Source organism: Mastigoproctus giganteus, chromosome 10 (genome assembly GCF_048544385.1).
Source record: "Mastigoproctus giganteus isolate SK-2022 chromosome 10, ASM4854438v1, whole genome shotgun sequence".
NCBI lineage: Eukaryota > Metazoa > Arthropoda > Arachnida > Uropygi > Thelyphonidae > Mastigoproctus > Mastigoproctus giganteus.
The window spans coordinates 138189261-138202994 of record NC_143584.1 but is presented as its reverse complement, the minus strand read 5'-3'; the positions used below and the strand labels follow the sequence as shown (position 1 = coordinate 138202994).

General features: G+C 35.6%; 1 protein-coding gene across 1 annotated transcript in view; it reads left to right on the top strand.

Moving 5' to 3' along the window:
- LOC150079311 (PDF receptor-like) overlaps window positions 1-12435 on the top strand; it is a 133947-nt gene extending 121512 nt beyond the window's left edge. The window contains exons 8-9 of the mRNA XM_090383028.1: window positions 7351-7436; window positions 12354-12435. Of these exons, the coding sequence (XP_090239154.1) occupies window positions 7351-7436; window positions 12354-12435 (168 nt within the window). The remainder of the gene's footprint in view (window positions 1-7350; window positions 7437-12353) is intronic.
- Window positions 12436-13734: the final 1299 nt, after the last annotated feature.

The following is a 13734-nucleotide window of genomic DNA, read 5'->3' as shown; positions in this document are numbered from 1 at the left end:
ACTTCGTGGGGTTTTTTTTCCACCATTGTATACATTTGATTTTTAAATAAATAAATAATTTGTTTTTTCATAATTTCATTTTGAAATCTTCAAAAATACCGCGTACTGCATGTTACTGTTCTAGCGTACAGTTTTTAAAGCTGACACTTTAGCCTCGCTTTCAGTTATTCGAATGATATACTGTAATTCTATTGTATCATTTCGAATTATATAATCGAATGATTTTCCATAATCAAATAAATCATTCGAATGTTAATCTAATGAGTATAATCGAATTAATCAAATGATTTGCTATAATCGATTATGACTTCGCCATTATGAGAAACGGCCCTTAATATTTTGCGCCCATTCAGTATTTCTGGAACGGCAAGAAATAGTTTAAAACTGTACACTTTACAATATCATTTATTTTGAATATAACTTTGAATAACAATTTTTAACTGCGCATATATATATATTATGAAAGCAATTTTTGTGGAGCGTGCCATGTCAATAAAGCCTTTAATCGGTTTCCCATGTTAAATCTATGGGAAGGGGGAGTTATAAAGGGGAAACTAGAATCGACTAACTTCAACGGCTCCTGAACACAAAGCCTCTTACTCGCTCAAATAACGGCATTATTGCTAGTTAGTTAAGAACTATCATAACAGAACGACATGCCAGTTAACTCAGTGATCGTGCTATATGTAATTTAGTTTGATATGAAAGAGAATGTGTTACTTACCAAACGTTGTTCTGCACAATTGCTCCGTTTAGTTAATTTAGTGGCCGTATCGCCTCACTTGACACACAACACACACACCTAGCAAAAAGATGGAAAACATATCACTTTTTTTTTTTCGATCATTCACAAGTACTTCAGTATATAAGTTATTATAAGCACTTTGTGCTTTGACTCAACTATACAATTAGCACCATTCCCCTCTACTACTTGCAAGAGATGCTATTCACAAAAAAATTCAGTTACGTGAATGATAAAATTATTAATGAGATTAGTCAATTCTGATTTTTTTTTTCTCTCCTCTCGTACATAGTTACTGACGAATATTTGTTTAAACCGTATTTTCTTCTTACTAGTTAAATGAAACTACATACCTTTATAAATTTTTCAATTCGCAAACTGTAATACATGTACTCAGTAATATATTACACCTGCCAACTACGAGTATAACCAAAGTGGCATTAACTTCTCGAAAATTTTATTTTATTTTATCATTTAATATTATTTATTTATTTTTTGTCTCTTAAATTTCTCCGCGGAAATTCCATTTTGTAGTATTTACTTCTGAATTTAGAAACACATTACAAGACATAAAAACATACTTACCTAAATATGAAGTTATTGCAGTACGCCAGCAGTAACCAAAAATAGCTTTCATAACTTAAATAGCAACCACAAAAAACAAAACCATAAGAATTAATGACACACTTTGCTAAACTTCATTTTTTGCTTTATACAGCCGTAATTAATTATGCAATGTAGGCTTCTCTGGCGTAGGAGAAAGCAAAAGACTAAATTTTAAAAAAATTTGGGCTGTATTGTAAACAACAGAAAAAAGACTAGCGCCGCTGTCTTTTTTCTGTAAAATAAAATAAAATAAAAAAATAGGGACAAAATAAATATTTAATATGGATATATTATGGATATAATACTGTATATGGATATTAGTGTGAAGTATACCATTTCTCCATATTTAATTTAATCAAGTATTCATTAAAAAAATACACAAACACACACACACACACACACACACTCTTGGAAAAATACATTGCTAAGAATGGTCTGAATTAGAAGGCAGTAATATCGATACATAATATACGAAAGATCCTTTTAAATTACAATATTCGTACTCTATTCACAAATATCAACATGAGTTTATGCCACTTTCTGCTGATTCCGAAAAGGAATGTTTATCAATCAAGATCAATTAGCTAGATAAAAAAACAGTATAAATCCGTTTTTCTAGTACCAGCACAGCAAGGAGTTGTGCTATTTCTAGAAAAGACAATCAACCGGTTGTATATTGAGATGGCTGCTGGTTAGAGTCCAACACTCAGCAAAAATAAACAAATAAATAATTAAATAAAAATAAACGCAGTCTCTGCTTCTTCACTTGGAAAACACTCATAACATCACAACTTGGCAGGGAAAACCTGATACAGTATTTAGACGATAGCGAGTCTACCTTTTGATGTTCAAAAGGGATTTCTGACTGGTTAATCCAACGAGAGTGGGTGGATTAGGGATTATTATTATTATTATTATTATTATTATTATTATTAGCCACATGGTACAAGGAAGCCTGAGGCTTATGCTGCACCAGCCAAAAAAAAAAAAAAAAAAAAAAATTCCCGAGTTACCCTGAGAGAGAGAGAGAGAGAGAGAGAGAAGTAGAAAGGAATCACCAAGAAAGAGAAGAATGATGATATCCAGCTCAGGACCCTGGGTTTGCCAAGCCCATACTCACCAGATGTGAGCCCCCGGGGATACAGTATCCCAGCTCACAATTTTTCATGGGGCCGACCCAGACCTTAATATTACGTTCCTAAATACTGCAATTGAATTCATTTTAATAATTGTCAAAAAATTCTACGAATTTAAAATAATAAAAATGTGTTTTTTTATTTTATTAATTTTTTTATCATATTGATTTATTATATGTTAGAATTGACTTTTTAATTACTTAATGATTAGTTTTTTACCCATACATCTCATGTGGAAACACAAGCATACACAAACATATGGGGCCTGCCATGCACTTTGCAATGGGGGCTCCGTTATACGTACAAATAGAAGTGGGGACTGTAAATGGGCTTTTCACCGGGGAACGCGTTAGCTCTTGACCCCTGCTTGCCTTCATTTTTATCAACGTCCAAAAATTTAGGACAGCAGTACTACTTCTTCTTGGTATAAGATCTTGTACAACTTCTTGGTATAAGATCTGGTCATTTAGTGTATTACCATAAGGTGAGTTTAAGATTAAACCAACTAATCAACGAACAAAACAATCCTTGCAGTAGCGCTTCACATTTGAGATATTTCTATTGAAGCTCAGAGTTCATTCTCTTAATTAAAGACGGATGGACTATATGCTAATTCTTGTCCTTATGTTCTAAAGTGCTCTAGAGAAGTTGACAAAAAATAATTCGTTGCGATTTCCTGAGTGTCAAGATGCTAAAGCAGGATTTAATATATGTATGTACACTGAAAGAACAGAATTCATGGGACACCTGATTCCTGAGCAACGCGACGCTGTCACCTCCTCTCGCTAGTGGACGAACCTACCGTTTGGCAGGTATATAGGTACACTGCATTTACTTAGACGGTAATTCAATGTCAATATGGATAAACGTCGTGAGTTAACCTACTTTGAAAGAAGGATGATAGTGGGTGCCCGACGCATGGGTAACTCTATCGCGGAGGTGGAACAGAAATTGCACTGTCCCGTTCGACAATATCAAGAGTGTCTCGGGAATAATATCTTATCGTGGACAGCGCTGTGAGTGCTGGATGAATGTGACCATCGATGTCTGTCTCGCATTGTTTTAGCCAACCGGAGAGCGACAGTGGCACAAATACCGCCAATTTCAACGAGGGAGGTGCCAGAAACGTATCCACCAAGCCCATCAGGCGATCATTAGCCGCAGTAGGTTATGGGAGCCGCCGACCACCAGAGTTCCATTGCTAACACCACGACACAGGACTCTACGCCTCAACTGGGCGAAAGAACATCGTCACTGGACCTTGGATGATTGGAGACAGGTCTCCGGGTCCGATGAGTTCCGTTTCCAGTTATTTCGAGCGGACGGGAGGGTGCGTATCTGGTGGAAACCGCACGAAGCTGTGCACCCATCATATCAATAAGGAACTGTTCAGGCAGATGGACGGTCGGTAATGGTCTGGGGCGTGTTCAACTGGCACACGTTGGGGCCTCTAGTACAACTAGACGCATCTCTGAACAGTCCAGGTTATGTGTCCATCCTTGCAGACCATCTGCATCCCTTCATGGTCATCGTGCACCCATAGGACAATGCACTCTTCTTGCAGACAATGCATCTCCCCACAGGGCCGTGGTGACTAGAACATGGTTCTAAGAGAATTCTGCTGATTTTACCACCATGGGTTGGACTCCCTGTGGAGCATCTTTGGGATGCTGTGGAAAGGTCCGTTCGAGTTTTAGATCCTCCACCCAAGAATGCAGCGGAATTATGGACAGCGGTGCAGCAAACATGGATGGAAATACCTGTGGAACACTTTCGTGAACTAGTGGACTCAAAGCCTCGCCGTACGACTTCCCTTATCCGGCTGAAAGGTGGACTTACTCGTTACTAAGTAGGTAGGCCTGACGTAGCCCAGTGGTCAGGAGCGAGAGTGCATAGCACGCGTTCCTTGAGTTGACCGGGGTTCAAGCCCGTGACTACTAAATACGATAAATATTTGTGTTGACGATTTATTGTAAACTCTACTGACTTGGTTGTCGTGCCGGAGTATAAACAGAAAATTTATTATTTATTTATTTTTATCCCATGGTTTCTGTCCACTCAGTTTATTAAATCAATAACAATTTCATTTCTGCTGCCGATGCATGTGTCCACGATTCGTCTGTAAGCAAATTAGCTGGAATCGTGGAATCGACAAGGATTTTTGTTCTTAATTTATTTATTATAAATATTTTTAATTTTCTGTCATCCGCAGTGACCTACTAGGTATTGCAAAGTGAGTCACTAAATTTCATTTTTTTTAATTTTATTTCGTATGATGTGATCAATACACGAAGGAACCAGTTTATTCTTGCTTCCTTCGTGTATCGTGGCCGGGATATCCAACCAACCGGTTGGTTCGGCACCATCGTGATATCCAGCCCGAGGCGGGAATCGAACCCGCGACCTTTGGGTTGCTAGGCAGGCACTTTACCTACCCGGCTAGCCCGGTCGGCACTAAATTTCATTGTTAGTGCATGTCTTTCCAAACAGTTCACTTGACGTTGGCTTGCAATATTTTGTTTGCATTGGCCAGTAGAATGATTCATCGCGAATACTTTACGGTGCTGGGCAAGGACTGCTTTAACAGACTAAAATCCCTGATGCACAGAGGCGGATTTAACGGCGGGCGCACCGGGCGCGCACCCTGGGCCCCGACTTCTGAAGGGCCTACGCAAAAACCCAACTTAATACGCAAAACCCCAACAAATTAGTTGAACTAATATGTTCAACTATAATATGTTCAATTATTGTGATTATTATTATGCTATTATTAATTATATTATACATATATTATATTCAAATTTTATTGGAAATAAAACATTAATAGTACATAATATTTTTTATTTATTTAAAAAAATGGTTAACATGTATTTTTATTTTCCCTGTCTCTCTCTTTTTTTTTAAGGGGCCCAATTTTCTTCTGCGCCAGGGGCCTCAACCGATCTTAATCCGCTACTGCTAACGCAGTAAAAGCAATATGCAATGTTTATGAAGTAGATACTTCGAATAGCTGCGTATAAATGTCTGTGGTAGTTTTCAAAATGCGGGTGTGGAAACATTGATCTTGTCAGTTCACGTCGTTCTGGTCGATCTATTAAGAGCAACAATAGTGACCTATGGTCACTATTGTTGTTGGACCTGTTGGAAGAGCATCTCAGGATTATAGTTCAAAAAAATTGTCCAATGATTCGATTTAACGTATACGACTGTTTTTACTCGCCTCAGTAAGCATGGATATATCTTACATTAGGTATATGGGATCCATATGAACTTATAGACTACAGCATACAACGAATATCCAATTTGTCGCCTTCTCAGGCCAAGACAAGCTCGTGTGTTATCGGGAACGAATCGTCACTGGAGATGAGAAGCGGGTGCCATATGTGAACGTTCATCGCAAAAGGCAGTGGTTATATTTCAAGAAAACCGCTATACCTACTCTGAAAGAGGTACAATATTTGCATATGACGGAATATGAAAATCATAATTTATTTTGAAAAATGATAGCTCCATTTTGGAACGACAACGTCAAAAATGAAGCATATAAGGTAAGCTTTAATTTCAAAACGACCTACCTTGGTCGAATTTAAATTAAAAACGACCAAGTTAAACTTGTTGAGTAAAAAAGGGATAATGCTTTTGCATAATATTTTCAAACTTCATAATGCTAGAACAACGTAAGAAGAAATAGTAATTCCATACGTAGAAAGTTATATCTCATTATTCACTATATTCAATTATACATTGCACCATGTGATTATCAATTATTTAGATTTCTTCAGCACTTTTTGTATGGAGAGAGCTATAGTAATTTCAGTGCCGTCAAGATTGATTTATAATTATTTTTTGCTTCAAAACCTGTCGAACTTTACCGTTTCACAGATTTTGGAGCAAATTTTAGGATATCCAAAATTTTGTTTGAATGGATCGACTGAATAAGTAAATTTTCTGTTTATACTCCGGACGACCAAACGGTCAGAGGAATTCACAAGATAGACAGAATACAATAAACAGCACCGTATTTAGCAGTCACGGGCTTGAACTCCGGTAACTCAAGGCACGTGTACTTACGCACCCGAGCGCTTGACTACTCTGCTACGGCTGGTAGAGAATATCGAAAACTATATCTTGTGTAACATCATAATCAGGCCTTTGTTCTTTTTAATAAAAGTACAGTGTGTTGAAAAAAAAATTTCCTTCTCAACTCAATGTTAGCATTAATGAGAAATATACTGAACCAGAATTTTTCTTCTCTTCTGGATTTGAAAAAGATACAGAGAGAAATTATTTGCAATAGGTTATTAAACTTAAGAAAAAAAATTACTGTGGTTGTTGTGAAGTGATACCAAAGTAACTCAAACCAAGCGATATTAGTGTGCCTCGCCTGAGGGCAGTTTATCGTGTACAGGAAGAGAAAATCCTGCACTTCATTTGAGAACTGCTAAACTAGCCAAATTTGGAAATATTTCAATAAAATTTTGACGTTCTGGTGGAATTCGCACCCCGGCCTTTTCATGATGATTACTGAAGGCCTAAGAAAGGTGTATTTTTGAGTGGACATAACTTGTTATTGTTATATTCCTATGATTTATTGAGGGCCGAACGAGCTTTATAGGATTATAATAATAGCATGGCATCCAACAAAGCATTGATTCAACTTATGTTTATGCTATATAACAGATATAGCATTTTTAGATAATCAGTAGAAAATATGATGCTCAATTTTAACCGTTCTGAAGTCAGATTGAGCATAACATAGTGTTGCTTCGTGGTATGCATGCATGTTTTTTCTTGTTTTAAACTGACATAAAGCATAAGCAGATGCAAAATGAATCTTTCTAATACATAGTTTTTCCACTTTTGTAGGTGAATCTTGTGATACTGTTGAATGTTGTCTGCGTCGTGGTGATGAAAGTCCAAGAAAGTCGATCAAACGAATATCAGCAAATTAAGTAAGATTATAGATGTCCACTGTCTTATGTATGCACACGTTTTTATTGCATTATTGAATGAAATCAAGTGAAATATTATAGTCAAACTATGATATTTCTCCTCACGCTAAAAAGTAAAAAAGTTTAAAAAAGAAAAAAAAAAAAAAAAAAAAGATGAGTTCTGTCCGGCTCCAGCATACTTCAGCATAAATCATGAGCTCTGGAAGTATAGTTATATAAATACAAAACAAATAAGTAAAAAAGTAAAAATAACTGAACTTAAATATGTACAACACACAACTACCTTGGTCATTAAGATAATCATATTAACAAACATTATAAACAATGAACATTCACATAATAAATTTGAAGTGCAGTTTCACAATACAGATATATCTGATACAAGCAGAATGAATGAGTGAATGAAAGGGTGTTTCAAAGCAGTCCGAGATTCAGACGTACATGGCAATTACAAGTACAGAAGTATTATATGCGACTTAATTTCTATTATTGATGGCTTCACTCATCAGCAGCAGTAAAATCACGAATTTCTACAAAAGGATATCTCTGGTACTACATCAGGGAAAATATTAGGACTGAGAGCAACTAGATGCTCTGGGTTAAGCGGCAGGATACACCACTTCAAGGACATTTTCCTTTATCTTTTTCACACACTGATGATTGTATGTTTATTTTTAAAGATATTTATTGTTTTGACAGTATGCGTTGTATTTTATATAAATTAATTCGTTCTTACAAAATATGACCTTTTTAAATTGCGATATAGCAACATGAAAAAGCTTTAGTCTATTTTATGACGCAATCGCTTACAAAATTTTGGTCTATCTTTCTTCTAAGTACTGTTTTGTAATTTGTAGAAATAGTGATTGTAATCACTACGTCTACTCAAAATCGCGTAAAATACACTTTTTGATATAATTTAGGGCACAAAGAGCATTTAAAATGGCATTACTACACTAACTAGCGAAAAAATTAGAAACTTTTATTCAATATCTAGTAAGATGATCTTTTGCCCAAATTACAGCCAATACACGTCGTGGCATGAATTCCGTTAGGTGTTTAAGGGAGTATAGCTCCAGATTTGATCATTCTTCCATCAGGATATTTGTAACCTGCTGTACTATTACCTGTAGAGAACTGCGAAGCCAAATTGCCATTTCCAACGTATCACAGACATTCACAATTCGATTCAAATCTGGAAAATTAGATTGTCAGGGTTGATATTGGAAATCTTTGGAAAGTTTTTTGAACCATTCAAATACAATTTTTGAACAGTGGATAGTTCAGTTGTCGTCTTGAAAGAATCCATCGCAATCCTGGTAAAGTGAAGTATTGCACGTAAAGTTGGTCCGATCATTGGAGGTAACATAATCTTCTAACAGCGAACCCAGTCCGTACCTATAATAGGTACAGTTTCATATAGGCACACGACTATCAAATTCTGGATTCTTCAACTCCCGTCACATAGTTCGATCGGAAATAGGTCTTTCTTTGTATAAATTGAATTTTCCTGTCATTTGCTCTACAGTAGCCCTTCTATTCTGACACACAATTCGCTTAAAATTCCTCTGATCTCATTCTTGAAGTACCAAGAATGAGATCAGAGGAAGTTTACTTTCGGCATGTATTTAATTTTAAAATTTATAAACATTTTTCAATATGTGTTGATTAACTTTATTTTAACCATGTGCAATTAAATTCTTGAGATGGTAGATCGCGGCACATTTTGAAGAAAAAAAGTAGATCGCATCACAAAATAAGCATTATGGCATTAGTTGCTATTGCACCAATAAAACAAACAAACAAACGTGATATATAGAACCTTCGCAATTAAGAAAAAGAATGTCATTATCCTTTGTATAAGACGATGGTGAGACTGCATGTAGAATATTCTGTTCAGGCCACACTGAATAGAATATGCTACAAGAAAAACGCAGAACTTTTAGAAAGAGTTCAGAGAAGGGCAACCAAATTAAAGGGTGATAATCGATGTCCATATGAAGAACCATTTAGAAAGTGCGGACTGCAAAGCTTGAGAACAAGACGTCTGTGGGGGGGGGGACCTGATAGAAGTATATAGGCCCTGCAGGGAATCGTTAAAATGAACAAGGGAGGTATATTTTCATTGCCCTAAAAAAGAAGAATCGGGGACACAAATACAAAATTTTAGGGAGTAAAGGTTAGATGTTATGAAGTTTACTTTCAGCAGCTGTTGTAGATCATTGAAATGAACTCCCTACAAAAGTGGTCGAAGCTGACAGTTTGCTAAAGTTCAAAGCGGAATTGGATAGGCACTTTTTGGCGACGAGGAAGGTATGAATGATAGTTATTTTATTTTATTTATTTTTTTTTTTTTTTTTCGGCAGACGCAGAAAAACCTACTTCATTGCCTCATTTAGCCATTATAATACTAATGGTATTAGTATTATAATGACTAAATTGCCCGATAATCCAAAAATGAGAAAACCTAGTAAATGTAACAAAACATAAAATTATTAATATACAGTATTCGTATTTACAAAAATGAAATACAAAGCGATAAGATTTAACACGCGCACATATTTATTTATTTTGTGTGTGTGATGGAAAAACACGATGTTCGCTTTTCCCTTTGTTTGCCTTCCTGCGAATGGTACTGTGTAATTTCGAATCTTGTCAGTGAGAAAGGCGTGTTTTGTCGTTCCATGTAGTCGAGTAGAGACTCATAAAGATGACGCTATCGCTTATTGATATATATTTTTTTTTAATAGAAAGCATACTCCTTTTCCATTTTAACACGATGTTAGTTTGTTTGTTATTTGGTTTTTAGGAGCATTAGCAACTAAGGCCATATTGCTCCGGGATATGCGGTGGTCATTCCCTGACCTTTCCTCATCCTCCGTATTTGGTGGTCACGGGTTCGAACCCCGGTCTAATCAAGAAGCGTGTGCTATGCACTGCTGCTCCTGCCCACCCGGCTACGGAGGCGCCATTTTAACACGATGGATACACACGGACTCATATAAAGGAAACATTCGAAGTTAACTGGAATGATTTAGTCGGCAGAAGGCAAAGATTGGAGATTCAGGTTTCTAAGAAATTCAAAGATCTTGTCTACAGGAAATTAAAAAATATATAACAAGAACATATAACGGATTCCGCATATTTCTCTTTGTTATCCTACTTCGAGTTAGTTCCGCGGCCGTAGGGACTCCGGTTAATCCGCAACTCAAATAATCGAGTGTTGACTGTATTTTTAATATTTATCATATTATTAATACATTTATCTTTATAAGAATATATTTATATTACAATAATGAATTTAGTTTTCAAACTGTAAAGATATCATGACAGTAAAAAGTTTAGGAAAAACACTGCCTTAGCAAATGGCTTTCGCCTTTCCTAGAAATTGTTCTCGTCTGAATCAACACAACAGACCAAAACCTGAAGTCACAGATTCTGAATGGCCAGATTTTGCTATCATTCAGTCACTCTCGAGGCGAAAGACAGTCTGTTATTTCATTTCGCAAAAAGAATAATAGATTTGAACAGACTGCTCATCCACCCACTTAAAACCGTGAAGTGTATTTTTTTAAAACTTTCCTTTTTTTTTTTTTTTTTACTCTCATTTTCTTTTTATTTTATTCTCAAGAAAAATTCGTGATGGCTAAATATGATATTGCTGTTTTGCTATACTGTTTTCAGCTTTGTTATTATTTTGTCTTTTTCTCTCTAGGAAAGCGGTGAGAGCAGCACTGTTGCTTCTTCCTCTTCTGGGAATCACTAACATCTTAGATATAATTCCCGGCCCATTGGAAAGTTCTTCTGTACTTTTTGGTATCTGGTCGTATTGCACACATGTTCTGTCTTCCTGTCAAGGATTTTTCATATCGCTTCTCTACTGTTTCCTGAACAGAGAGGTACTTATGGAGTTTGACTTTGTGTGTGTGTGTGTGTGTGTGTGTGTCGGGAGGAATATAAATATAGCTTCTGAACTGTTATAAATAATCTCATTTTTAATAGTGATTATCCTCAAAACGTATTGCCCTCATGTAGAACTACGAAAGCGTAACAAATGGATAAGTTTTACTAACTCCTTGTATGCTTCTGGTTATAAATCAGAGCATTTTTAAATAATTAATAAGTTAAGGAGTAACTCAACCGCTGCTGTTGAATTGTGGCCCAAAACCGAAAACAAGATATACAAATATGTATATTTTCTTGATGATAACGATTTTCTCTACTTACGTCAGTATAAGAATTTGTGTAATTAGCATTCGTTTTATATAATTAGGTTTCTGATTTTATGTAATTAGCATTTCACGCTAATTACATAAAATCCGAAACCTTCTCAATCCTATCGTAACAAGAAAGTTCTTGTAATCTTTCGTACAATGTGATAAAATCTTTATTGCGAAACAGCAACACCACCTTTCATTAGCAGCGGCCAGAGATTTCACATTGAAATCCAAAAAAAAAAAAAAAAAAAAAAGAAAGAAAAGAGGGCCAGAGAGTTCACATCAAAATTTCGAGCAGCTCTAGACTTCTGTTTTAAATTTATCAATTTGATGAATTAAAATAAAATGCAAATTATAGAAAGAAATTATACAGTATCCTACTGATATTGTATCAACATGGAAATTAATATATAATCGTAGATCCGTTTTAGCTAATCATACATTTTAGTATTTTTCTTTAAAAATGTACTAATGAATATTGAGAACCATATATAATTTAAAATACTTTGAATTTGATACAAACACAAACTGCACTAATTGATGTGTTATTTTACAAAGCTCAGTAATCAACGGTTACGTAACCTTATGAAATGAAAAATGAAAAACGACGCATCCAACAACTTCTTTCTAATGTCGTGTATATAAATGAATAACCAACAGTATTTTCATAGTACTTATACATATATTCTTTATATTATAGGTACAAGAAGCTATCTGTAAACATTGGCGTTCCTACAGCTGGTCTTCTTCTCGTACTATCTGTCGCAGGGAAAGAAGTATGAATGGATAGCTGGTAAGTGTGATAGGCTCCAACCGATGAAAGAAACTTAAAATTCAATTATCATTCATAATCATCGAATAAAAAAAGCCTAAAATTCAAAGGACAGTAAACGTAGCCAATTGAATTTTTGGCTTCGTCTACTTTGTGATTATGAATTGGATCCGTTTATGGAATATCTCTAGTTTTCTCGCTCAATTAAAAATCTTAAATTAATAGGAATTATTAATAAAAATTCAATTACAGATTTGTTTTAAATATTTGTAGCATTATTGTTATAGGAACATTTTGTACATAATTTTTTGTTTTTATTACTTTGATGTTTATATTTAGGGATTTTATATTTGAAATAATCTGGTGAGTATGGGCTTGGCACACCCAAGGTCCTGAGCCGGATATCATTATTCTTCTCTTTCTTGGTGATCCCCCCCCCCCTCTCTCTCTCTCTCTCTCTCTCAGGGTAACTCAGAAATTTATTTTGGCTGGTGCAGCTTAAGAATAATAATAATAATAATAATAATAATAATAATAATGTCTTATAAACAAATAAATGATCCTTACCTCAAACTATAAAGGTATGCGCAGGATCTGTGACGTTACCAAACCCTTCACAGCACCAGGCCAGTGATCAACAAGCGGCAGAGTTGTTACCTCGTCAGAAATAAACAGGAAAACATATAAGCTCTATAATGAAATAAAAAATTAAAGGGAAAGAATGATTAAATAAAACAGATTAAATTAATTTTAAAAAAAGGGCGAAAGTCCGACATGACAGTTTCCTTAAATTGAGTTGTGTACAGCTCAAAAATGTGAGGTATACAGTACTTTATTTATCATCTACGAATTTACAGTGATGGGCATCCAAGGATTAAGATAGTTGGAGCTTTTGATAAGGAGGAAGTGATCGAGTAAATTGTAACTTAAAAGCAAGAAGCTTTGGTGGGTGAAGAACTAGTCGGAGGATCCTCCAATACAATCTGAACTGTTAGACTCTGAGATTCTTCTCCCAGCGATCATTTTGAAGGTGAAAATCAGTCTTCTTTCGCGCATGAAATTTGAACGTCTAGTTAAATTGAGTGCTTGGCCATTGGTGTTACGTGCTGCTAGAATGAGAGGTGACACTTTCAGATCGCCCACTTCAGGAGCCAGTATCCCGCGGCGTGTAATGGTTTGATTGTTGTTCTTAAGCTGAATCCTGCAACTTGACACCATATAATACACCTTTGAAAATCATCGTCCTGAAATACACTGGTGTGCAAAACTTAAGGACCAATCAGGTTTTCAACTGTAGCTTCTCATAGGA